At 42.8% G+C, this 26,562-nt stretch overlaps 4 protein-coding genes across 14 annotated transcripts in view; 2 read left to right on the top strand and 2 right to left on the bottom strand.

The window, feature by feature from the left end:
- Positions 1 to 7,066, top strand: part of LOC146495512 (cyclin-dependent kinase 17-like) — a 40,136-nt gene extending 33,070 nt beyond the window's left edge. For 6 of the 8 annotated variants that reach the window (XM_085146183.1, XM_085146182.1, XM_085146181.1 and 3 more), the window contains 8 exons: positions 555 to 675; positions 991 to 1,088; positions 1,171 to 1,276; positions 1,459 to 1,501; positions 1,583 to 1,673; positions 1,772 to 1,849; positions 2,628 to 2,748; positions 3,842 to 7,066. In XM_085146183.1, coding sequence (XP_085002309.1) covers positions 555 to 675; positions 991 to 1,088; positions 1,171 to 1,276; positions 1,459 to 1,501; positions 1,583 to 1,673; positions 1,772 to 1,849; positions 2,628 to 2,731 — 641 coding nt within the window. In that variant the 3' untranslated portion in view covers positions 2,732 to 2,748; positions 3,842 to 7,066. The remainder of the gene's footprint in view (positions 1 to 554; positions 676 to 990; positions 1,089 to 1,170; positions 1,277 to 1,458; positions 1,502 to 1,582; positions 1,674 to 1,771; positions 1,850 to 2,627; positions 2,749 to 3,841) is intronic. The other 2 variants (XM_085146185.1, XM_085146188.1) reach the window with 1 other exon arrangement.
- Positions 6,724 to 12,222, bottom strand: parapinopsina (parapinopsin a). 2 transcript variants are annotated; one of them, XM_085146194.1, is made up of 5 exons: positions 10,420 to 12,222; positions 9,576 to 9,666; positions 9,255 to 9,492; positions 8,923 to 9,165; positions 6,724 to 8,831 (listed from the first exon to the last, which is right to left on the bottom strand). In XM_085146194.1, the coding sequence occupies exons 1-5, from the start codon at positions 10,748 to 10,750 to the stop codon at positions 8,691 to 8,693; spliced, it is 1,044 nt and encodes a 347-aa protein (XP_085002320.1). In that variant the 5' UTR covers positions 10,751 to 12,222; the 3' UTR covers positions 6,724 to 8,690. The 2 variants fall into 2 exon arrangements, with proteins under 2 accessions (XP_085002320.1, XP_085002319.1); XM_085146193.1 differs by having other exon boundaries at positions 6,724 to 9,165.
- Positions 12,223 to 12,282: 60 nt separating this feature from the next.
- Positions 12,283 to 19,336, top strand: ddx20 (DEAD (Asp-Glu-Ala-Asp) box polypeptide 20). The gene is made up of 11 exons (XM_085146170.1): positions 12,283 to 12,535; positions 14,995 to 15,089; positions 15,401 to 15,569; positions 15,666 to 15,780; positions 15,964 to 16,106; positions 16,530 to 16,668; positions 16,795 to 16,853; positions 17,116 to 17,198; positions 17,301 to 17,406; positions 17,981 to 18,082; positions 18,213 to 19,336. Exons 1-11 carry the CDS (start codon positions 12,340 to 12,342, stop codon positions 19,334 to 19,336), a joined length of 2,331 nt encoding a protein of 776 aa, XP_085002296.1. The 5' UTR covers positions 12,283 to 12,339.
- The window catches only part of LOC146495508 (A-type voltage-gated potassium channel KCND3-like), a 119,003-nt gene continuing 107,080 nt past the window's right edge, over positions 14,640 to 26,562 (bottom strand). For all 3 annotated transcript variants that reach the window (XM_085146178.1, XM_085146177.1, XM_085146179.1), the window contains one exon: positions 14,640 to 26,387. In XM_085146178.1, the coding sequence (XP_085002304.1) occupies positions 26,213 to 26,387 (175 nt within the window). In that variant the 3' untranslated portion in view covers positions 14,640 to 26,212. The remainder of the gene's footprint in view (positions 26,388 to 26,562) is intronic.

Genomic DNA, 26,562 nt, shown 5'->3' with positions numbered 1-26,562 from the left:
CAGCATGGATCCATCAGAGTGAGATAAGTGTGTGTGTTTTTCAGAACCCAGTAGCCTTTTATATATACCCTAACCCAAACAAGTCCCACTAGCAGCTCCTAAAGGTCAGGCTACTCAAAACAACATAGTTTGGAGTAATTACCCAACACTGGTAAAAGGTGTAACATGATATTTCATTATTTCCATGTCACTTCATATGGAAGCTTTATGCATGATCTTTTTCAGGTATTGTGTATCTCATTTGTGCCTGATACTATTCTGCCTTTCTGTATTTTGAGTTTCTGTTCTCCTAAATGTATGTATTCATTATATTTAATGCATTTTAAAGGCTCATCTTTGTGCATAGCAAGCTTTATAAAAACAAACAGTAAATATGTGAGGTTAAAAAATGTAACAAGAATTGATCGATGTCATAGAACACAAAACGTTCATCAACTACGACACTGCACAGTTAACAGCTGTTACAGAGTTTGGATACGACATCTTCTCACAGGTTCACAGGTGGTGCCCACATTACTGTATTTTTATGAACTAGTCTCACTATTTAAAATCAGGTTTGGCTCGAGCTAAGTCGGTACCTACGAAGACCTACTCAAACGAAGTTGTGACATTATGGTACCGACCACCAGATGTGCTGCTGGGCTCCACTGAGTACTCCACACCCATCGACATGTGGTGAGTGGACACATGTATCAATAATACATTTTCATTGTTTCTGAGGCACCAGCATGTTTCAGAGCAGAGTTGTTTCTTTTGTCTTTCATCAGCATTTAAATACTTTGTTATGACATAAAGATGGTAGAATTTGGTTAAAAAGGTTCTTTTTTCATATTTATGTGTAGAATTGGAGAAAGTTTGATTTTTAAAAATCTTTTGCTTCATGCATTAGATAAAAACAACCTCTTTGCAACTCGTTTATAGTTTTACATCCCCTGGCAGCCTGAATCTGCATAATAGATGACTAAAACTACTTTCTTGTCTTTCTTGCAGGGGTGTGGGCTGCATCTTCTATGAAATGATCACAGGCAGACCTCTCTTCCCTGGATCAACTGTGGAGGATGAGCTTCATCTCATCTTCCGCATCCTTGGTGAGACACCAATGGAATTTGGATGAGCATTTGCTTTTATGTGTGCGTGTGTATATTACATTATGCTCTTTGTCTTCTCCAGGTACTCCCACAGAAGAGACTTGGCCTGGTATCACCACCAGTGAAGAGTTTAAGACATACAACTTTCCCCGCTACCACGCAGAACCCCTTGTGAACCACGCACCCAGGTATAACAATCTAGTGGAGGCCTGCACGTGCAGATTAAGATTGATTTTCTGGAGGAAAACGTAATGACCATGTGGAAACAGCGGGAACAGCAGATTCCTGCGCAGCTTTGGATCTCACCGGCACTCCTCTCGGTTCGATTTCCATCCGCTCTTAATTTGTTTCTCTGCTTTCTGTCACACAGGATAGACAACGAAGGTCATGACTTGCTCTCAAAACTCTTACAGGTAAAGAACATCATTGATTACAATTATCTGCTGTTTACAGATCATGCACACCATAATGATTTTGTCTTTATGTGTCCCTAGTTTGAAGCAAAGAAGCGGATACTGGCTGAGGATGCTCTCAAACACTCTTATTTCAAATGTCTTGGAGAACAGGTTCAGACTCTGGCTGACAGTAAGTACATGAATTTGACTTGAATATCCACATTAATTGCACAAACACTGTCCCACCTAACCTGTGTTGCTTGTTTTTCTTTTGTTTTTCTTTTTTAGCTGCATCCATCTTCTCTGTGAAAGGGATTCAACTCCAGAAAGATCCCGGGAAGAGATCCTCAGTCTACCCAGAGTCATGTAAGTGCTCAAGATAAAAAAAAACCAAAAACAGTAGGAAGGGATGAAATGAGAGAAATCAGGAGATAAACGTATGATACAGGATAGGACTTGCTCCCTGTCGTCCTCCTCTTCTCGCTCTGTCTCTAAGTGTTTGTCGTTTCTCGTGCCACGGTGCGGTCTATTACCAGGTTCAGCCTTCACCACACACAGATCCCCAGTATTAACATCGCACATTCACTAAGAAGCAATATGAAATTCACGAGTAGTGGAAGCAAATAGCACAATCTTGACAGTTTTATCTGTGACTGACATTAAAGACTTCACTGTGATGCCATGCTAGCGTTAGCATTTGAGTCAGCTTCAAGTACAGCAGTACAGAAACGCTAAAGTGGCCTTAGATCCCTTTTAGAGTATGTTCAGCTTCACTGAAGTCACATAAACAAACAAGTCCACCAAACCTCGCATGGCTGCTGAAGTGCAGCTGGGGAGAGTTGCCTTTGTCTGAGCCTCTCTACATTTACTCTGCACACCTGAAGTGCCTTCGACATTTGCTTCGATTTCACAGTTTGTGTCCGTATCACAGTCTCAGTCTGTGTATCTGTGTTTTTCTGCTTTTGTTGCCTCGCTGTCATGTTCTGATAAACTGTCCCTTCTCTTTGGTGCCCATGCGCTCTTCTTCTGCACTGCTCATCTTTTCCTTAATCCTTTCTCTAATCTCCCTTGTGTACCCTACTCCAACTCTTCCGTAACACCTCAATATTCCCAACCTTCCCCCCTTCTCCCTAACCCAAAAAAGCGATGGCCAATAAGCTAGGCTCTGCACCCTCGCAGTACTTCCAGAGAGAGGCAGCCAATCCCAGGGCTCAGAGTCACAATCTCTCCTCTACTTCCACTGGCTGAGTGGCCCTACTGTTCTGGTAAATACAGTCTCTTTCATGTGTAATCTCTCTCTCTCTTTCTTTTTGTTTGGCTGCCACCGGGCCTTTTTCTTCTTCTCTGTCAGCACCGTTGCTTTGCTGCAAACACACTTTATATAAGACCATTCCTGAACGGCATTTAATTATATCTAGCTTCCCTCCCTGCACCCTGTCAACTAAAACAACATATTATTTATTAGCTTCATGTCTGTGTTTTGTTTGTTCCTCTTCACATTCCTGTTCCCACAAGCATTCTTCAGATTTCACTTCACTAATCCTCTTTTTTCTCAGAGCAAGCCACTCCTAATATTCATGTGAGGGAATCAAAGGGGCAACGGTTTGTCCATAAGAGAACGGGGGGGTCATTCGATTTTTTTGTTTTTTTCCAGTCCTGCTTAGATTTCTGCAGCGAGAGATGTAGCATCTGTAAGTGAGGGTTTTGTGTTTGGGTTTGTTTGACTTTTGTGTGCAAAAGTCTTTTTAAATTAGCATGGATTTGAGTGTTTTGCTGTGCTGTGTGTTATACTTTTGGTGAGTTTGATTTAGCTTAAGCAGCATTACGCAAACGGTTTCTTTTTAAATTTATTATATTTCTTCAAATTTCCAGTAGAGAAGTGTCATTAGCAGCAACCATGTACACAGAGCAAGCTCAGTGAAGATGGTTTTGTCACACTGAGCCCGGCGTTGCCAGCACATGTACACCCTCACTGAACCTTCTCAGGCTAACAGGATGAACATCAAGCCCCTAGAAAACCTGTCAGTCGAGTGATCAATGCAGAGAAAATGACTGGATGATTTGTAGGTTTGCAATCTAGTAAAATATTAATGTTTATCAACTAGTTGAAAGGTGTAGCACAGATTCACTGTGTTGTGATGTTTTCTAGACTGATTGATTGGTTAAGTTTAAGTTGTGCGATTAATCAAACTGAAACAAACTGCTGTTCATGAAAGCGTATCCAGTGTTTCTGGACCCAACTGAATTTATTGTGCGTCGCTGGCATGGAGTGAAATTTACAATGTTTGAGTGTCCAAATCACGTCCAAATGTTTGTTTGTTTTTCACTCTCTCTCCCCTGTCGTCTTCTCTCTCTCAGCCCAAGGGAAGAGCAGGAGGCAGAGTGTGCTGTTTTAGTGCCGGTGATGATGAGGAGGACGGAGACACGTGGAGCCTGTCATCCACTGACCCTGCCGCCTACACACTGAAGGAGTGACACACACGCACCCTGCCACATAAATACATACTGACAGGAAAAAAAAGACACACACAGACACACACACACTGCAAAATGACAACAAACCCACACAAAACTAAGGCTGAAGATTTCATTCTTAAAAATAAAGACTCGGCTCAAACCCAAACATAAAAAAGAGAAAAAAAATGTGTGTGATGCTGGAAGAAAAGTCGGAGAGTATATGAGTCTCCTTGCTGCTGCTACTACTGCTGCCCAGTATGGGGCAGTGTTCAGGATGTGAGCTGACCTTGCTGTTTGAGGACAAAGGCGTCTCGAACGGACTTGAATGAAAAGAAAGAGAAAGGTGGAAGCCCGACTTTCTCTTTCATGTTGTTTCTTTCAGACTATTGCTGTATATAAAGAGACTGAGCTGTAGAACTAGAAGCTTTTTCATGCCACACCTCAGCCTGAATCCAAACTCTAAATATTGCACCTCAACTCTGAACCCTCGCCTGATCTCTCAGCCCTTTATTACATAACCCTTAAATGCAATCAGTCTCTGCTTTTCTGTCATTGTCCGTCTTCTCTTAAAAACACGCTCACATGCTGACGCTCACTTGAAAGTGTGTAGATCGTTGGAGTTTACAGAGGTAGATTTTTGCACCTTATTGTTCATTAGAGGTCCGGGTGGCTGTCATTATGATACCTCATCAGTCACTGAAGCAGAGTAGGACGCTAAGTACACACCAGTGATGTTGAAATGAAGAAGACCCAAACAGATAAACCAAAAAACAACAAAAAAATTTAAGCAATTCACCACAGATATGTTGCACAAATCGTTACTGCAGTTAAAACACTCAGCAATCCACACACCAGTAGTAGACATAAGTTATATTTGTCACGTTCTTATATGCTGTAAAGAACACTACAAGATGCTCCTGTTTCTATACACGAGGAAGTTATCGTTGAAGGGAGGTAAAAGTGTACAAATCCTAACCTGCTCATTATTAGACACCTCCCTCCTCTTTGCCTTGACTCAGAAGTTGTCCGGATTTGTTGTCTGGTGTGCAGGTATTAATGTTGAGCTCTTCTATAAGATGTGATCAAAAAGTCCTGAGGACATGTCCATAAAAATCCAAAGCTGGCCAATCTCGCGTTGGACCGCGTTCAGCGCCGTGCAGAGGTGCACAGGAAGCTGTCTCACTGGAGGTCCAGTTCTGTTAGCCCCATACCTGCGCCTCCATGATTCCATGGATCTCCTTAAAGCGACGACCCTTCACCCACGGCGATTGTACTGGTTAGCCAAGACGTGCTGGTACACTGGTATGCACTGCAGTTCAGATGGACTCCCCATCAGGCTCCTCAGGACGTTACAGTAGAACATTACAGTAGGGAACTCCCAGTCTCACTCCTCTGACACGCTGCCTTCAACACTCCTTTTAAAAGCTGCAGACCCGGGTCTCATCTTCAGGGTTGATCCTTCGCACAACATCTGTGTCAGTTTGAAACAGAAGTTTATATTTTCTATCAGAAGTTTTTAGTCCATGGTGCAATCTCAGAGTGCGCACTGTGTGGTCAGAACGAGACTTCAGTGCAGCGATCAAAAGGCTGCGATGGAAGCGGATTGCACACACCGTGACCTGTATGGGTAAATTTTATTCTGGACATTTGATTTTTATGCACAGGCTCTCAGAACATTTTGATCACACCTCGTATTTGCACCCAATTTTGCCTCTTTAGATCATGAGTGGATCATCCCCACTTTTCCATCCCAACTCTGTATTTTTTTAAGTTGTATATATGATCATATGTGTTACTTGTCAGAAGCAAAGATAATTCCAGGATGCTGTTCTCAGTCTTTACAGTAGGTGACTGGCTGGGGACGTGTTGCACATTCCTTGAGCTCAGGACTTATTCCTTGTGTTGTTTTGTGGATGCTGTGTTAGGTACAGATGGTCTTGTATGTCCCTGATAGAAGTGGCCTGAAACCCTTTGCAAAGCTGGCTTAAATTGTATGCAAGGTACAATTGATCAGCATCAACCTGTCGATTTCTGTCACTCGTTCTCTGTTTATTTGACCCAGATGTTGATGTTAAGAGACTAACTTACCCATGTCTATTCTTGCCATCTCTCTAAGCATGTTTCTGTATTGAACACCAGTGGTTTTAATCGGTATATGAAATAGCTGCTGCTGGAGAAGGAATACCTCCTTTAAATTTTGCATGAGACATTATGACCTTATCGCGTGATCTCTACACCAAACACCATCTGGAGACCGTACCGTACACGAAGACAGAAGTGTGTGCAGGCAGCACTGGGACTAGATAGTCTGACTTATCCAATACGTGTGTAATACAGCAGAAACTGTCGTGTAGCCCGTCTAACTGGCTGAGTATTTAACAGGACTTGAAGCGCTCAGACACACTGTTGTTTCATGCTGTTATTACTACAGGCTGCCATAAAAGAAAAATAGGACCAAAGTAAGTCCTCCAAGCACCAGGTGTTCAAGCACACAACTGTTTCACGCACCCAAACCTGCTGTTAACATGTACTGTATCTGTGAGATGGCCTGTGGTTTTAGTTTGGGTTCTCCTGTACCTCGGGCACTGACACGGTCATTTCTGCATCTTTCTTTTGATAAAACTGATTCAGAAAATGATCACATGTCAGTAACCGTCAGAAGGACTACTTATTTTCCCAGAGTGTGACAGTATGTAGCATGTACATAGATGGTGCCCCACTCTGTATATACTAAAGTGTACAGGTTTGATACAGCTATTAACACTCTGGCTTTTTTTTGGGAGGGTGGGGGGGGCTTTTCTTCAGTCATAGCAATATTTCTGTAATCAATAAAGCCATGGTACTAGGATGGGTATGATTGCATTGTGTTTATTTAGGAAGGCGTGAGAGACTGTGACTGATCAGACTGTGACATAACTTATCACAGGTTTAGTTGTTTTTTACATGCTGGATCCAAAAGGCTGAAATGAAGTATCATGTTGCAAAATGAGTACAAGACACTGATTATTTTGATTGATTTTATTTTATGTTTTTCAATCAATGAAAGCCATAAAGGTTATATAGAAGGACAGACCTTAAGAAGCAAAGAGGATGTGTATACCTAATAAAATATTAAAAATCATCTAATTACTTTTTTCTTGTCTTAAATCTTTTGAATATACGTTACTATCAAGTGTTCTTTACTATTACTTTCACAGGGTTTTAGCAGTTTGCAGCAAAACAAATTTCTAGTTTAGCTTTTGCGTATATTTCTTCATTGTGAAAATTAAGGTCACTTTGTTAGCTACACCTATTTAACTGCAGCTATCTAATCAGCCAATCACATAGCGGCGGCTCAATGCAATTATTCATGTAGACATGATCAAGACGACCTGTTGAAGCTAAACCGAGCATGAGAACGGGGGAAGAATGATTTAAGGGGCTCTGATTGTAGCATGAAGCACCAGATGGGCTAGTCAGAGTAATTCACCAGCTGCTGATATTTGTGCACATGACCATCTCTAGGGTCGACAGAGAGTGAGCAGCAGTTCTCTGGGAGAAAATACCTTGTTGATTCCAGATGTTGGAGGAGAATGGACAGGTCGCTTCAAACTGGCAACAGTAACCTAAATAACTGATTGTTCTGCAGCTAAGAACAAGCAACAGTAACTCGGCTACCAAGGCATGCTGAAGAGCGTCTCTGAATGCACAAAACACATTGAACGTTGAAGCAGATTGACACCAGGTGCTACAGTTTGCACATGTTCACCCAAATTGACTGGAAAAACTTTGTCTGGTTTGATGTGTCTCGATTTCATCTGCAGCATTCAGGTGTCAGGGTCAGAAACAATGTAAACCTTGATTCATCCTGCCTTGCATCAACAGCTGGTGTGCATAGTGGCAGTGTAACTGCGTGGGGGATATTTTCTTGGCACATTTGGAGTCTGAGTGTATTCATCTTCTGATGACTGCTCACACCGTGTCACAAAGCTCAGATCATATCAAACTGGTTTCTTGATCATGACAAGTTGACTGTAGACTGTTTCAATCTAACAGAAACTTTAAGATGAGGTCTAATGGGAAATTTGCATTATGGATGTACAGCCGTCAAATCTGCATTAACTGTGTGATATTATCACGGCAATATGGACCAAAATCTCTGAGAAATGTTTCCTCTATGTTGAATCTATGCCACAAAAAAATCAAACCACATCTGAAAGCAAAAGAGGCTTACCCAAAAAGTGTGCCAGTGTTTCAGCAGGAGAGATAATTCAGGTCCTGACCGACAGACTGAGGTAAACAGAGGCTATTCTGCTCACATATGTGAGGTTTTATCTTTTTATCTTTTAAATAATGTCTGTAAACAAACTGGGAGTTGTGCAATCTCTATTCTAATCTCTATTCTTGATTAATGTAACTGTATTTTTATTCTTTAAAAGAGATAAAAAGCAATGACAGCATCTACAATATCAATGACAGAGGACAAGAAAGATGTTGTGCTGTTGTCTGAAGACATTAAAGGTTATGACGGCAGGAAAGAAGCCTGCCTGAACAGGGAAATCTTTTTATTATTATTATTACTGCTGCTTTTATTAGTTATTTTTATGCCTTAATACATAAGATTTGTGCAACCTTCTTGCTCATTGCATCATTTTTACTCTCTGATATTTTGTTTACATTTGTGAAAACCATCTTGCACTACATTGCAGAGGTTGTCTTGACTTTGTTCTGATAATCAGAACAGTGCGACTATAATAATTTCTACACATTTCTACTCCAAAGATTTTTTAGGCACAACTTTCTTGGGGGTCTTGATGACAGACGGAACCGTGGTCTCGTTCTCAGATGTTTGCGGCTCAGAGGACCAGGGGTCCCATCCACACAGAACCGCAGCAACAGTGTAGCCTCGAAACTGGAAACACACGATCATGGTTGTCATGAACATGCAGCATGAGCCTGAATTCCTCTTTTTCTTTGTTTGTATTTACTTCAAACCAGCTTACCTGTCTGTTCATGAAAATGTATATGATGGGGTTGTAGACAGTGCTGCTTTTTGCGAAGTACACAGGAATGGTAGCGATGACAGGGTCAACATATAGACTGGAGTCCATCATGACAGCAAGTGCAAGCGCAGCGTATGGCAGCCAGGTGACCAGGAAGGCCAGCACCATCACTACTATCATGCGTGCCACCTGCACCTCTACATGACTGGTGCTTCCTGTTTCAGGTACCTGCAGCTTGGTCACCTAGGAAAAAAATTCAAGCGCAGAGGAGTCCTTTATGTTTTCAGTACAATCAACAAAAATATAAGGTGTGCGCAGCCTTTGTTGCTCACCTGGCGGAGAGTCCATAAAAGCCGTGAGTAAGAAACCATGACGACAGAAAAGGGCAAGGCAAAGCAAAGGAAGAAGAATATTATCATGTAGGACATGTCCCCAACATCACGGCTATGCCATTTAGGAGCACAGGAGGTTCTGACACCCTCCAACTCAAAAGTTCCCCACCCGAACAGAGGTGGAGTGCTCCACACAAATGACCACACCCAGGACAGTACCACTCCAGCAACTGCATGCCTGAGGACAACAGAGATGGTGTCTGACATGCTCGGTACAGCAAGGAACATTCCCAAGTGAGATCTTGATGGTCACTGCTGTACCTGGTCTGGAAGAGGACCGCCCCCATGGGATAACACACCACTACGTAGCGTTCAACAGAAATGACTGCTACTGTGCACAGACTTGCTATACCTGCAAGAAAAGACAGAATAACTTATGACTTTGTGCGCACTATTGAGACACCTGTCCTATACCTGAGTGCTACATTTCAAGGAACAAATGCTAATCTTAATTCAATGACAATAACTATAATTTTAAATTTTAGTTTCCACATTAGATTTTACATAAATACATGAAATACAGTACACAAAAAAAATTCCCTTCAAAATATCTTAAATAATTCTTTTTAAGTAACTTTTTTAAGCTCAAAAAGTTCAAAAGCAGTCATGAGAAAATGAAAGTTTCCACAGACTGTGTGCATTTGAAATACTAAGCAAGGTCTGGACTTTGACCAGGTCACTACAGCACCTTGACTCGTTTCTTTTTCAACCATTCTGTTGTAGATTTGCTGCAGTGCTTGGGATGTTTTATCTGTGGCACATTGTGGCCAAGCTTTAGCTGTCAGACTGACATTTGTCTCAACAATGGTACACCGCTGCAAAACAAACACAAATCATCACCTCTTCACCACTGTGCTGTATTTGGTTTTCACCACTGTGCAATATATATGCAGACATATCAAATATAGTCTTATCTGTCCAAAGGACACTGTTCCAGAAGTCTTGTGTTTTTTGGATTGTTTATTCAGATGCAGTTTTGCAAATCTTACATAAAATAACAAAATTCCCTTCAGGTGGTTTTACTTGAGGTACTTTTACTTGTACTAGAATACATTAAGGTATTTCTTCTTTTATTTATGTGAGGAAAAAGAAAAAGTAGACTCACCGAAAAAGGAAACGGCAAAGGCTTCTAACACGCAGCCCACACGTCCCAGGTTGAAGTATCCCATGGCGCTGGTTACTGTGGTGGGCAGGCCTCCAAACACAGCACAGCCCAGGTCACAAACAGCCAGGTTAACCAGGGCATAGCTGAGTGGCTGCCTCAGCTGTCGGTGCTTCACCATCACCACAATCACCACCACATTGAGGACGATCCCTGCCACAGAGAACACACCCATGATAACGGCCAGAATTGTGTAACCAGTCCGGGACAAGAGCTCCGTGTTGGCTGAGCTGTTAGATGAGGAAGAGTTTCTGTGGACGGCAGCACTCTCCATTTTGCTCTGTGAAGATCAGGAGAAGAATCTGGTCACAGTGTGAAAAACCTCAGTGATGCCTGGTAAAAAACAATAAACAGAAAAGTGTCAGAGCCAACACATCTAACTCTAAAATGGCCACATTGACAGCAAGGCAAAGAAAGAGCAGGTTCAGGTATGTGTTTAGTATTTTTTTAATCATTTGATAAATAATGTAGCAATAAGAACAACTACAAAACTGTTCAACAGATACTGCGTGCTTGATATTCTGAGAGGGAAGCGAGGCCCTCTAAATAAGCCCAGTAAGAGGAGAGGAGGCCTCAGATGATTTGCAATTCTCAGAAAACAAAATCCGCCGAGCCGGATTGTGGAGAGAATAATTCTGTCTGATAGCCTCTAAGACGGCACTTTCCATGATTGCTCAATTTACAGCTGCTCGTGAGTAATGATGCAGAACGTTCATACAGGATCAACCGATACGTCTACAGGATTTCTGCTGGTTTGTCACACATTGTGTAGCCAATAATGGAATAAACTGGTAATTTATGGATACCTATCCCTGCCTTTTTATGTTCTCTGGTTAAAAACTAATGAGATGTTAGCCTGATTGAGTTACTTAATGACACAAGTGGCTCATTTGAGAATGAGCTCAGTGTCAGTGTCTCTGTTTATAATCATCCTTAATACCTACACAACTCCGAAACCTCAATGAATAATTCATCCTTTTTAAGAGTTAAGACACTAACTAACATTGGCTGTAACCTCATCAAAGACAGTTTCCTGCACTGATCTGTTAAAGGCCACCAATAAGAACTTTTGGGTTATTGACCTTTTGCCATAAATGAATACTCCTGTACTGTTAATGCAAAGAGATCTCAATGTAATTCTCCAACCAATGCCAATTCATTATTTCCATTTTCTGAGACCGAACTCTATTCTCCAAGAAGATGATGCTCGGCCTCACAGGATGAGGTTTATCAGAGACTATCTTCAGAATTCAAGAGTGGGCATGATAGTGTGCTGCAGTCCTGACATCAACCCCATTGAACACATCTGGTGTCGGCTTGGGTGTGCTGTTCGTGCCAGAGTCACCAACACTGACACATTGGCTGACTTGCAACAAATGCTGCTTAAAGAATGGGATACCATCCCACAGCAGTACGTGCCCAAGCTGGTGACCAGCATGAGGAGGAGGTATGGTTCTCAGATGGTTCTTCCACATGCTACCAAATGAATAAACCATTAAATTGCTAATATGCCTCTTCAGACTTCAAAAATTCAATCCCATAAACTGCACCAAACAAGATTCAATAGCAGAATACTTTCTTTGGCATTGGGAGAGAAGATTTTGCAAGTGGGCACAGCCCACATAGTCAACTCTGCTGCTCAGCCCACAAATGCATTTTCCTTAAAAAATTAGCACCACTAAGGGGGAAATAAACAGGGTTTCCAACCATATAAGATTTATTGCCAAAAAGTGTGTAATGACCAATCACACCAAGATGATTGTGCAGAGAAATTAATTCCCCTCCGCATCGCTAGAGGGGGCTAAAGCGCAGCGGTAGCTCTGCTTTTTACCCGGGTCACCGGCAGTAAACAGCACAGCAAACATGGCTACCTCCGTGAGGAAAGCAGCTCACGATATCGAAGCGCGAAAACGGACCGAAGACGTGATTCTGTCGGAGGGCATCGACTTCGGCTCCTTGCTGCTGTCTCAGCCCGTGTTGGACGGACTGTCCGCCGCGGGATTTCAGAAGCCGTCTCCGATCCAGCTCAAGGCGATCCCGCTCGGCCGCTGCGGACTCGGTGGGTGCACATGTGTGTGTGCTGGGGCAGGAATATTAAAGTTTTCAGTGTATAAAACTTATAATTGATTTTATAAAAAGAGCAACAAATACCTGATGTATGCACGTGAAATAAAACCACTTACATTAGTGCATTTACATACATCAGCGATCAGAATCTGTCTGTTAACCATCAGTTATCATTTGCATGTCTGCTCAGATACATGACTGACACGATAGTTAAAATTATTATTATTATTTTTTACAACTTTTTAAAGTATTTTCATTTAAATTTTTTGTTGCAAAGCATATTGGTCGTAAATATTTAGACGCACATGATTAATGTGATGTGACATTATGCCTCATAAATCCATCTATCCATTCATTATCGTCCGCTGATCCAATGCATCTCCTCATAAATATGAAAAGTTATTGTTATCATTATTATTACTGCAATCAAAAAACACTTACAGGCAAATTTGTGCAGATTATTAATCTAGGACATAAAACTTGGCTGTGGCTAATCAGGTCGAGCATCTGCTAACTGGGAGGTTGGCGGTTCCCAGCTCCTCTGGGCTACATGTGAAGTGTCTTTGGGTGAAACGCTGAACCCAGACTTGCTTCAGCTTGACAGGTAAATCCAAATCTTTGCTTCTGGGCTCAGCCAACTCTTCATCTCACTGGTCCAGTAAAGTCGGCACATTACTTCGCACGCACCAATCTGCCGGCCAATTTCTGTTTTATCCAGACACATGAACACCTTTGTCGGGAAGTAATATTATCTGGACATAGAAGCACATGAGAGCTAAAAGATAAAAGGTAGTTTATCTAATTTGACTTCCTCCCACGAGCTACCTGCAGCGTCTCTGTACAAGGTGTTCCTCAGAAAGACTTTAGCTTTCCTTCATGCAGGACACCTCATAACTGTCCCTGAGGTAAATTAATAAAAATACTTCCCTGACTCTTTGGCCACTAGTGCAAAACTGAGGTTTGGACTTATTAAAAGAACATAATGTAAAAAGGTTATTACATTTGATATCGTGGCAGTAGAGACAAACCATCGTGTATCTGATCTAAAAACCTGTCGGTATATTAGCTGGGTATGTTAGTTAGGTCTGTTAGTATTTGGACACTGATGCTTTTTGTGAATTTTAAATCAAATTGTCAAAATGTATTTGAAGGGGAAACGTTCAGCTTTAATTCAGAGGTTTGACAAAAGGATGAGCAGTGAGACCCCAGACCCTAAACAGTTGGTTTAGGAACAATTTCCACTTTCTTTGCCCTCTGAAACTCTCAGGTTGCTTCTGCTGTATGCTCGGAGTCATTTTCTGTTTGCACTGTGATGCAGTGCTCCGTCAGTTTTGCAGCACTTGGAGGGGAATTCCCCTTTACACTTCAAGGGACATCCTGTAACTGTCCGAATATTTATCGACCTAACTGCAGAGGTCTTCTATATTATTAGTTTAGAAAAGGGCTTAATATGGCCAAATATTATTTTACTCTGAATAATTCAATCATGTATTACATTTTAATGTAGTTCCTTAGAAAAATGTTTTCAGCTTCTATCTATTTCAATAATATGTATTTCATGTGTGTAATATTCTGGATATTTATAACTGAGCTACATATTAGAGAGTTTCTTCTATTTTGTGAACTTTTAGTTCGGTCTGTTACCGTTGTTATTGTCTTGGAGCTGTAACCACATAATTCTTTAGGGAATAATAAAGGATTCATTTATGATATCTGATGAGTCCAAATCTAGTTGAATTACGAAACACTAGAGCAGCTTCGATTGGGTTAAAAATGCTCATCAGATGGACTCATTTTTAATCCTCATAGCTTTCATGGTTTTGGAAATAGTGGCAAAACATTATTACTAACTATTTTTATTAATATTGCTTTTGTTTTGTTCAATAATCACAGAAATTTATTGTTAGAAAAATCAAGTTTCCATCTACTGTAGCTGTACTACACTCAGACTGTACACTGACTTTGTTGTGAACTTGCCTCAAAGCCATGGCCAAATGAGAACAAATCTTTTAGTTCTAAAGGATATTTAAAAGTATTTTATTTTGAAAAGCTCGAAACAACCACATTAGTTGAAAAGTTTAAATCATTTGCAGAGAAAACAGTTTAAGTACTTTAGTCCTTCTTTTGACTATCATAGATGCCACAACTGTTCATCATGATGCTAAATCACTCTTGGGGATCAAAAGCGTTTATTGCTTTTAAACATTTTACTTTACGAGGTACAAATTCAGAATAGTTGCTTTCCAGGTTGCCCGTGTGTTGAAAAAGCTCTCGGCTGCAGCGCTGATGCAGAATGTGCTTAATTTCATTGTACTTGAGGTAAACACTTGTTAATTTAAACCATGGTAGGAGACAATTGATTTGATGCTGAGGATTAGGCAGCAGTACTTCACCCAGTCATGGTCATTTGCCAGCCCTGTTGTGCATCGCTCACTGAGTCTCTCCTTCTAGATTTGATTGTGCAGGCCAAGTCTGGGACAGGGAAGACATGCGTGTTCTGCACCATCGCCCTGGACTCTCTGGTCCTGGAGAATCCTTCAACCCAGGTCAGTGTAATATTTGATTATGAGGATGTGACCTACGTTTGCTCTCGGACGGTTAAAGTAAAACATCATCAGAAGAGGGAAAGGGGAAGTTTTATTATTTAATCATTTCATGACCAGCAGATGGCCTTCTGCTGAATTTAAGCTGCTTAGTGTCAAATGCATGAATGATTGATAAAGACGAGGTACACCTGGTCTTGTAGAGCAAATGTAATCTTATTAGCTCTGGGCTCTTACTGTTCATCCTTAATCTTCTCCCAATCGAGTATAAGCCTTTTTGTTTTTTCCATTTTGGACACTTTTCCCTGCTGCAGGTCCTTGTGCTGGCGCCGACACGTGAGATAGCAGTGCAGATCCACTCGGTGGTCATGGCCATAGGCTGTGCCATGGAGGGCCTGGAGTGCCATGTTTTCATTGGCGGCAGGCCTGTGAGTCAGGACAAAACCCACCTGAAGAAGTGTCATGTAGCCGTGGGCTCACCTGGTAGGAACCCGGGATAGTAGCCGGCAGCGCCACGTCACGTAATCGCCACGCCGCTGTTGTTTTTGTTCGGTGACAGTGTTCCGGTTGTGTGCTCAGGTCGCATCAAGCAGCTTATCGAGTTGGGCATGTTGTCAACGGCCAGCATCAGACTGTTTGTTCTGGACGAGGCAGACAAGCTGCTGGAGGAGGGCAGCTTCCAGGAACAGATCAAGTATGAGGATACAACGTCTGTGATTATACTCCTATTACATGAGCAGGCCGCTGTAGCAGCAGGCCGCTGTAGCGAGCAGAGTGTTTCTCAAGCAGTACATTTAGACCGAAGCCGTTTATATATCGTAGCGTAACCACATTTACAAACCAACATAACCTGAAGTTCACCCATCATCCTCTTTAGCTGGATCTTCTCCTCGCTGCCTGTGAACAAACAGATGCTTGCACTCTCCGCCACCTACCCAGAATCCCTTGCTCAGCACCTCACCCGCTACATGAGAGAGCCCACCTTTGTGCGGCTAAATCCAAGTGACATGGGCCTGAAAGGTAAGACCCACTTTAATAGATGGAAAAGATAAAGATTCCTGAGTTTTGGCCTCTCTTCACATTTTTTAATGTATTTAAATTGCTGTCATAGCAACAGAGACATAATAAGACTGCATGGATAACCAAGTCTGAAAACTGACATGTTTGATGGGATTATTTCCTGACAGAACATTCTTGGGGGATGTGATATGATTGACAGTAATAAGGCTGAGTTAAGGCACTCTTAAAAACACTCTTCTCTTTCACAGGATCTATTTTAAGCTCTGTGCTTATTTTGAGTGAATGTCAGAAAATGGATTTATCTGTAGCTCAGAAGCCTTTTAATTCACGTCACTGACAGAGCACGTCCTGCTCCAAGGACCAAAGTTGTTAGGTCAGGTTGAATTAATGACAGCATGTTGTGCTTGTGTCGCCCCCTGTCAGGTCTGAAGCAGTATTACAAGCTGGTTCAGTCCCATCCGCTACCTCACAAGGTTTTTGAGGAGAAGGTGCAGCACTTGCTAGAGCTGTTTAGTAAAATCCCCTTCAACCAAGCGCTGGTGTTTTCAAACCTACACACACGGTATGTGATGCTGGTTGCATTTAATGCCAAGAAAAAGTATATTTTTTATACTTTGCATTAGATCTGGGGATTAATTATATTTAAAAAAAGCTTTCAAAATGCTAATGCGATGAGTTGCTACCACAGGGCTCAGCACCTGGCAGACATCCTGTCCTCCAAAGGCCTGCCTGCTGTTTGCATCTCTGGTAAGACTGCTTTATGTAATAGTAATGTTAGGATGAGTCAATAAAAATTTAGACATTCATTCATTTGTTTCTTGACTATCTTGTATGTGTGACTTTGGCAGGTGGTTTATGATTGGCAGTGTTGCCTGGCAACGTTTCAGTGCACATATTTAAAATGACCTTCATACAGTGTTGTGAATGTGTGTATTTTTAATGCTTCCATGCCAGCGACTTTCAGTTGACGTTATCAGATTTAATGAGGTGCCGTGTCTGGCCTCTGCAGGTGGTCTGAGTCAGGACCAGAGACTGGAGGCGATGTCAAAACTGAAGCAGTACCAGTGCAGGGTGCTCATCTCCACTGACCTGGTGAGATGCAAAAACCTTCCACACGTCTACGTGAATTTTTAGAAATCCTTCTTCTGTTAGCCTAACAACGTTATGAGTAATCTTTGTGTTTCAATATTTCAGACTTCAAGAGGTATCGATGCAGAGAAGGTCAACTTGGTGATAAACCTGGATGTGCCGCAGGATTGGGAAACTTACATGCACAGAATTGGACGAGCTGGACGTTTTGGTTAGTGTGCAGCGCTGCTTTAGCATCGTTTGACATTCAGCATTTTCACCTTGTCACATCACGTCAGGCAGCACAGGTGGCTAACGGCACCGCAGCAGCAAAATATGTTTGAAGAGAAATTGCATCATTTTTTGTAGAATTGATTCTCCCTCCATCTCACATTTTGGAAGAAACACGATTCTTTAGATGTGCAATTAGCTTGATGCGAAACCCAGACTAGAATATTACTTAGAGTTTACAAACTGATGAAAAGGTTAGTTATGCTGCTTTCCCTTTGAGTGGCCATTCACTGGTACATTGTCAACATTGTCCTGAAATAAAAATGTTGCGATAGCGAAAAAATTCTTTTTAATAGCATTTTGACCCAACCACCAAAGGCAGAACGTTCCCAGCCATTTGCATTTAATTGCATTTAACTTTTCCCAGAATTGAGGTTATTCAGTCTTAGCGTCTGTACGCTCTCTCTAAGTGCACGTGTGTTTGTGTGCATCCCATTATACGCGACTCTTGCATTCATCTTTATCCCTTCTTGTTATTTAAGTGGGTCCTCATCCAGATTACATTTTGCTTGTAGGCACTCAGGGACTGGCTGTGACCTACTGTTGCCATGGCGAGGAGGAGAACAAGATGATGGCCATCGCTCAGAAGTGTGGCCTTAGTTTGTCTGCGCTGCCATGTGAGTCCCTGTTCACGTCTCTGTGGGCCTTTTACATGCAGCACGCACCACTTTTCTCTTCACGTCTACTTTTGATTCGATATTAATCGGTAAAAGTCATTCCGGTCTCATCTGTCTGCTGTCATTTTAGCCACGATAGAGCCCAGGTTGATGGATGAGCCGTGCGACTGGGATGTCTGCACTGAAGCGTCCACTCCAGACCCGGTGTCCCGGCTGTTCCCCAGAGCAGAGAAGAAAAGACGTGCAAAGCCTGACGTCTCTGTGTCTGCTTGCTTTGAGGATCGGGCTGCGGCGCCCGGCAGTCAAAGAACGCCAGAGAAGAAGCATCCCACGCCCAGGCGAGAGGCGGTCTGTGAAGAGGATGCTAGAAAGATGTCTTCCACAGAGGACACTCTGCCTGCTCAGGGGACACAGACTCGAAAAGAGCTCCAAGACAGTCTGCCGAAGATCCCTCCTCTCAGCTCGTTTAAGAACTGCAGGTCAAAGTTCGTGACCTTTGAGGAGGCCGAGCGGGACTTCCAGGACTTCATCACTACAGGTCCGGGGAGATCGGTGGAGATCATCAGAGAGTTCAGAGGCAGAGAGGATGGGTATAAGGAGTATCTTACACTTGATGATGATGGAGCGCAAATATTTACACGAAATGTCGAACAGCTTAACTCTAACCTTTCACCTCCGAGGTCCACCTCTGGTTCTTCCAGTTCTCAATCTGACATGGAAGATGACGCGACACTGGAAAGTTCAAACGAGACCACGGGAGCTGAGAACAGAGCTGTCACTACGCCTCAGGTTGCAACGACACATCCACCTTCTCCACCCACACAACAAGCAAGCCCCACCAAACCCAGGGCTTATACTCCTCCTCCACTGTGTGCAACACGTGGGAGAGCTGTGCCTCCTCGCGACAGCCGGGAATCTGCATTGAGCATTAAATCAAGCAGGCGAACCAATCAGACAGCTCCGGCCCCCGCACGCCGAGAAGAATCAAAAAAGATGAAAAAAGAGACTGAAAATCAGAAAGGAAAGATGAAAAGGGACCGGAAGAGGGAGAAGAAAGAAGGTTGCACTGAAGAAGAGGACGAGTGGTGTGCTGAAACCTACTGGAGAGCCTGCTGCAGCGCCTGGAACGAGTACTACGCCTCCATGTCCCCTTTTCAAGAGCAAGGCTACCGGAGCTACTATAATGCAGCCTCCAGCTGGATGGCAGCTTATCGTATGAACGCCGTCTACATGGAAGAGCTGATGAAAAAATGAGCTGTGGATGCTGTGAACAGGCTTTTTTGTGTCTTTACTATGCCACGTGATTCATATTTGCACTTTGGCGAGTATACGTTGCACTATTTTCTTCCCCATAACATGTTGGTGTCATAAATACTTTTCTAATAAATTACACGTTTTGTTTTTTCCCAGTCACGTTGTGATAAATGTTGTGCAGTACTGTGTTGGCCTCTGTGCCTCCTCTCCTGACGCTATGCCCTCTCAGACTCGCTGCTCTGAAATGGATTTGAAGAGGATTACCTGGTAGTTCTTGACTACATTAAAAACCATTTCAAAGATTATCTTTAGTCCCTGGAGTAAAAGCATGTTAGACCCACCCAGGCCCCAATCACCTGCATTTAACTGTAATCATCTTAATCGATGTGTGTTCTTCATATTGGAGGGTGATTTACTCTCCCAAACGCTGTCGGAGTGAGTGAGTGTGCAGCTGCTTTATTCTGTTTAAACGGGTCCTCGTGAAGGTTACGTTTGGTTTGTAGGCACCAGTGCTGGCTGTGATTGCTGTTGCCATGGTGCCTGGTTTGTATGACTTACAGTCTGGAGCCATCCCTCATTTCTTTATATCCTGCTAGAAAACCTGGAAATATGTGCAGTGGTGGATAGAAATATAAATGCAGCATGTGAGGCTGGAGAGTTAATATTTGGTGTGACCACCTTTATTTTCCAGCACAGAATGAACTCTCTTAAGCAACGAGGACTCTTCAGGAAAAGTTCTCCAGGCTTCTTGAAGGACATTCAAAACTCTTCTTTGGTTGCTGGCTGTCCCTCTCTTTGTTCTCTGTCAGTGATGTTGAGGTCTGGGCTGTGGGGAGGCCATCCATGACTGATGCTGTTCCACTGTGTGTGTGGTTCTTGTGTAATCTGGCATAGCTTTGCCTTCTCACTTTCCTTCTTGGCTTTTTGGTGTGAAATAGTAGCTTCAAAATATAATTTTTATGGGCATTTAATTATTAAACTCTGGCACAGTGAGTCTTTTGTCTGGTCACCCTCTGCTCTCGGCTGCGTCCACGCTAGCCCGGATAGGTTTGAAAACGGCGTTTTCGTCTGAATACGCTCCGCGTCCACACCATCGTTTTCAGCTGTTTTCACAGAGTTGTGCGTCCACATTGAAAGAGCCAAAAACGTTCCAGTCCTACGCATGCGTGAAGCGCAATACGATTCGACCTCCCTCATTTATATCTGCCGTTCATTTACTTTCTGGCTCGTTGAAACACAAAAGGTCGAGGAAGAGCACCGGGTTTTTTAAACGGACTAATAATGAGGTGGAGTTGTTGTAACACAAAAGTAGAAAGGTGCAAAAGCGAGTGAAAGATCATGAAGAAAAGTTCTCTGAAGCACGTACCGACTGACAGGGCTGTCAAAACAACTGCTGTGTAACGCCCTCCGCCATCTTAGTTTCACTTGACTGCATCACATGACTGAAATGTGTCATCGTTTTGAAAAAGTCTCAATTTTCGCTGTCCACACTGCGACGTGAAAGCACAGTTTTCAAATGTGTGCGTTTTAGAGGGCGTTTCCAAAACGCTGCGTTTCCGAGAGCGTTTTCAAAACGCAGCGTTTTTCGAGAGCGTTTTCAAAACGCAGCGTTTTTCGAGAGCGTTTTCAAAACGCAGCGTTTTTCGAGAGCGTTTTCAAAACGCTGCGTTTTCCTTGACCGAAAACGCCGTCTCCGTGTGGTCGCGAGGCCAAAACGGAGAGAAAACGATGCTTTTTTTCAAACGAAAACACATTAGTGTGGACGTAGCCCTCGTCTCTTTCCACTCACCCACAGTTGCAGCAGATTGCTGCCTTTTCCTGGGCCTGGTTCTGCTGCAGGTTTCTACTGTTAAAATGCACGTTTTCCTTCCCACAGTTGCCACACTGCTCATAGGGAACTGGGAACTGTCATCAACTGGGACTGTTGTGGAGGGTTGTGCGAATGAGCTTATGAAGGGATCAAATTAATATCGAGCTGAGTTCAGCTTCAGTCCCAGTTCCTGACGTAGGCCCTTATTAAACTGCCCTCCTGTTGAGAGCCTTCGGGTGACTGTTGTTGTGATTTGGTGATGCATAAATAAAGTAAAACTGGACTCCCAGATTAAGTAGGTTACTATCTAAAGCTTAGCTGATTTCACCTTCAGATGCACTGTAAATATTAGAAGACCTTTCCATATAGTTCAAACACAGCGAGCACAGCTTAACCACAGCCAATCAGAAAGCAGCAGTCCCAACAAAAGATGAGCTTAAGCATTTATCACAGGTTACCTAATTGACGTTATATCAGGTAGTCGATTTATCGAGAGAAATGAGCGACTGCTTCAGTTTTACCAAAGAAAAGAAAACAGTTGAGCACAACATTTAATTTCTTTGCACTTTGTTTTCTAACAACGCCACGCTGCAGCTGGAAACATCAGTCATGGTGCTGACCCGTGTGCAGCCTCCGATAGATCCCCTCATCTCCTCCTCTGTTACCTAGGAACACGAGCTTCCTGTTCCCAGGATGTTCCCCCCCACAACTGCGAGACTTAAGGTTTAATATTTTGACATGAACACTTGGGTCAAAGGGACTGCACTATTGGAAGAGACGACTCTGTGGTAAACATGTACACACTTGAAAGCATTGATTTAAAGGTGAAGAAGGGAGCCCAGAGATTATGTATTAGTGGCAGATATAGATGTTTTATCAGGCGTTTCACAGTTGGGACACAAGACAAGGTCATAAATAATATCCAACACCTGACAAGTTACGCACAGCAGTAGTCTCAACAACGACAGGTGGCATAGGAGGGCAAAGCAAAGAGGAAAACCGAGCCCAGAAAGAAGGACAAAGGAGAATACATAACAGAGAAAGAGACGAACACAACAACAGACCTGTTTTAGTTGTAAAAGAAAAATCTTTTGACACGTTGAGCAGAATATATGTTTACATATATTTCAAACTGTGTCGTTTGGTAAGAGCAGCTGACACAAAACAACCTGTTCTCAAACAGGAAGCAGGAAATGAACCAACAAATGTAAATAAATCAAAGAAACGCAGGGAGCCTCGCTTCTGCCGATACCTGTCACACCCTCGATTTAACAAAGTCAGACTTTCTGCTGTAAATATAAAGACACTGTCTCTAACCCACCAGAACACTGAGAAAAGCTCCGTCTGTGCTTTTATGTTTTCATGTAAATTCTGCACAGTTGAACTAAACACCAATGCTGCCTCTATGCGGTTGTTCTTGTGTACAGTACTAAACTACCAGCGACAGCACTAAGTCACTGCTAGGACTATCAGAGAAAACACATCCTGTTCCAACGTGGCAGAATAGCTTCAGCTTTATGGGGGGTTGATGCTCGAGATCAGAACTGAAGCATGACACAGAACCAGGACCTGATGCACTGGTGTTGTACCAGTATGTTTATATCTCCACCTGATGGCTTATGACATGTTTTCTAAGGCTTCGTACAAATGTATATGTTAAACTGCTTAAGCTTTCAGATGTCTTCATCTTAAAATGCTTAGATATTTTTAACAGGTTTGTAATATTTGCTGCTATTTGGCAGTAGTTTTAAACAGTCTACAGCAAAGTCATCGTCAGCTACATGTGAGCAAACACGTTATTGCAACAACGTCAGGATGCTGTGCAAATTATCAAATACAATGCAATTCCTTGTTCTTCATTTAATATCTATATTTAACTGAAAGTAATACAAAGGCAACACGAGAGGTTTTGAAATGAAGGAATTTGGGGATCAGGCAACAAAACACAACTAATTTAATTTGAATGTGTCACGAGTTCGAAGAGTGTTTCAGAAGATGTGCCAGAGTTCACTATGCCCAAGGACGTTAGGACAACAACAAGAATATTTCTAAATAACAAAAACAATATTTTGATGATTTCATCACCATTCCTGCTCATCCTGCTTCAGGGTTGCTGGAGCCTTTCCCAGCTGTCTCAGGGGAGAGGCGGGGCACACCCTGGACACAAGGCTAACACAGACAACCATTCACGCCTACGTGCAATTTAGAGTTTCCAATAAAACTAAGCCCCCGTTTTTGGAAATTTGGATCAAGCCAGAGTACCCAGAGAGAACAAACACAGGGATGCAAACAGAGAAACCCTGGCCTCATGGTGGAATTGAACCCAGGACCCTCTTCCTGTGAGGTAACAGGAAACGCCACCGTTCTACCTCTGAATCGCAAAAATAAATCTTTTGACGATTTCATGATTGATGTTACAAAAACATTTAAAAGAGTCATAAAAAGCTAGTGAGCTCTTTTAACGAGGACCTTAAAAACAATATAAAAAACAACAACTACATCTTGATGGGCTTAAAATCACCTCTAATAGCTGCACACAGTTTGGTCCACATCATCTGGCAGTTGCTGCAGATTTGTCGGCTGCACATCAGCAGCTCAAAGGATTTTCCTGGATTGAGATTTGATGACTGTGGAGATCATTTGAGTGAACTCACGGTCATGTTCGAGGAACCAGCTGAGACAGTTCGAGCTTTGTGATGTGGCTAAAGGCAGCTATCAGAAGATGGACACGGTCAGCAACAACACTCAGGCAGGCTGGGCTGTTCGAACACAAGGTGCCGAGAAAATATTCTGCATACCACTACACCAGCACCACCACCAGCCTGAACTCCAGTTCTGGTGAGCCCCGGTGTTTCAAAGCCTGCGTTTCCTGTTTTAGCTGACAGAATGAGTGGTTATCTGAGTCATCATATTTTCTCTTTTTTTCTGGGATGTGTGGAAAAATCAGCAGTTTCTGAAATACTCCGACCATCCTGCCTGTCACCCATGGCACATTCAAAATCACTTAAATTTCTTCCCCAGTCTGGTGCTCGGTGTGAACTTCATCAGCGGTCTGCAGGTACTAAGACGACTCGCCTGCAGTCTGGATCTTTCACTCTCATGAAAGGAAGTACAAAGGAGGCTCAAACGAGAAGCTCACATCACGAACAAAGAAAAGGATGGAAAAACTTCATAAATGAATATTTCTCATATGCATTTACAGTTTTGGAGAAAGAGAGAGTGCATGCAGCACAGCTGTCCTCTTACTGTAATGAAATGTGTGGGCATCAAATTAAAATGGTCATAAAAGTGTTGTCTTTGTACTAGTTTCAGTTAAAAATACAATTTAAATTCTTTGGAAATCACTGCCCTTTGATTAATTTATATTTATACGGCATCCCCAAGGTTCTGTAAATGTTCTGCAGACGATTTCAAATACTGCCTTTGAAATAAGATCGTGGCTTACACTGGTGAAACGCTGGCTCGCTCCTTGTGCTCTTTATCACCATTTTGTTTTATCTACACGGAGCAAAGCGGGTGGTTGGTCTGCTCGTTCCTCTTGGTGAAAATCCACATGAAGACAGACTTTGGGGTCTCTGAACCCAAACATGACATTCAAGATTTGTAAAAAGGTCAACTTTGATGGGATGAGAAATAATACATATCGGATTCAACAGACAGAACAACACTTTTTTTTTTGGTGACAGACGTCTGTAGATGCTCATCCAGTGTCCTCGTGTCTCTGCCGTCACCGTTACAACTTCCCTGCTTTAATTTTTCCAGAAGATAAAGTAAATAAATCATCTGAAACACCAAGGAGGACAAAAGGTACAAACACCAAGTTTCCTAACCACACAGAGTACATATACTCAACAACTTCAAAAAAAATGCCCGCTGAGTTTGGGGGAGAAAAACGTCGACGGCTAGAAAGACTAATGAAAGCATACTGTTGTTCACACAGGAGGGAGGGACACAACGGGACAACAACGAGAGAGAGAGGTGGAGAGAGAAAGACAGAGAACGAGAGGACAGCTTCACTGGTTCTGCCAAACAATGGTCAAATATTACAAAATATTCTATTAACAATATTCACAAAGATCCCAGGCTCAGGACAGATTTGTGTCGGAAATTCTCAGCGAACGCCTTGTGCTTTTAGTTGTGATGGTTCTGAATTAAAAATAGACTTTTTGGTTTCTACATCAGGGAATCGAGATATTTGAGGTCCGTCAGGCTGGAAGAGCCGAAAAGTGGGAATGAACGGGAACGATTCAGAAAGCTAGAAAAAAACGAATCTTTAAAGTCCAGCAGAACAGGCACATGTCGTGTAAAAGCCTTGTAGCTGAGAACTTTGGACAGAAATGTGTGTGCTGAACCTTCAGAGTGGCAGCTAGTCAAATATACCACACACGGAGCCACAGAGACGTCCAGAAGAACTGAAACAAGTTTTCAATCAGCTGAGGAACAAACACGCTCACACACCTTCTATCCAAAAGATCACAATTCCTCTATCTGGCCCCCCAAATAAAAAATAAATTCACATGCACCCATTCACAAATATGAAAATATGAAATTTTTGGAATTTTTACTCAAATTGGAATAATATTGGAGCTGAAAAGGATTCATATTTATCTATGGAGAGATCAGAAAACAAAGGGGGCGATGAGGCTGGATTACGGATTATGGATTACGTCTTATTATTGTTATTTTCCCTTTGAGGTTTCCTCACATCTCCAGCTAAAAAAGTCAAACTGAAGCGTAAATCATAAGAAAGGTGCTTTGTGCACAGTGACACTCACTCACTCGCTCATCTAAAACGACTCCCTACAGGTGTTTCTCACTCTTTCACACGCACGAACGCCAACCACTAACATGACGACACTGTATCTAAAAGCCATCCTCCGTCCACACGGGGAGTCCATGTCGTTACAGTACATGACCAGCAGAGGGCAGGCTCAGCCAAGGCCAGGCCAGGACTGAGCGCTTTCTCTCCTCCGTCGTTCTCAGTCCTCCTCCGTCCCTCCGTCTGTCTCCGTGAGTTTTTTCCTTTTAAATCTGTCTTTCTGTGTGACGCGCCTGCACTCTAGTCTTCACAGTGCGGACACCTTCACAACATTTTGGTGGGTGGGGCCTGCCGGCAGATGAGCATCGCCCTCCGGAGTCGTCACTGGGGGCGTGGGAATGCTGATGATTGCTGTGGTGATCTGGCTGCTCTGGCAGTTCAGAGGGGCTGGCTCATCTACGCGCATGTTCAGACTGGAGCGGCTGAAGGAAAATTTAAGAAAGACAAGCAAGGATTAGGACAATCCACAGAGAAATATCCCTTTTTGTGAAGATTAGTGCCGAGGACAGAGTGAGAAATCCTCCTCTCTCCTCTCCGATGGCAAGTTTCAGTGGGGTGATAGCTTAGAGCCTTTCAAAGTTAACAAAACCTTCACAA

The sequence above is a fragment of the Neolamprologus multifasciatus genome, chromosome 20, assembly GCF_963576455.1.
Source record: "Neolamprologus multifasciatus chromosome 20, fNeoMul1.2, whole genome shotgun sequence".
Classification (NCBI taxonomy): Eukaryota; Metazoa; Chordata; class Actinopteri; order Cichliformes; family Cichlidae; genus Neolamprologus; species Neolamprologus multifasciatus.
This window is presented reverse-complemented; position numbering and strand designations above follow the sequence as displayed.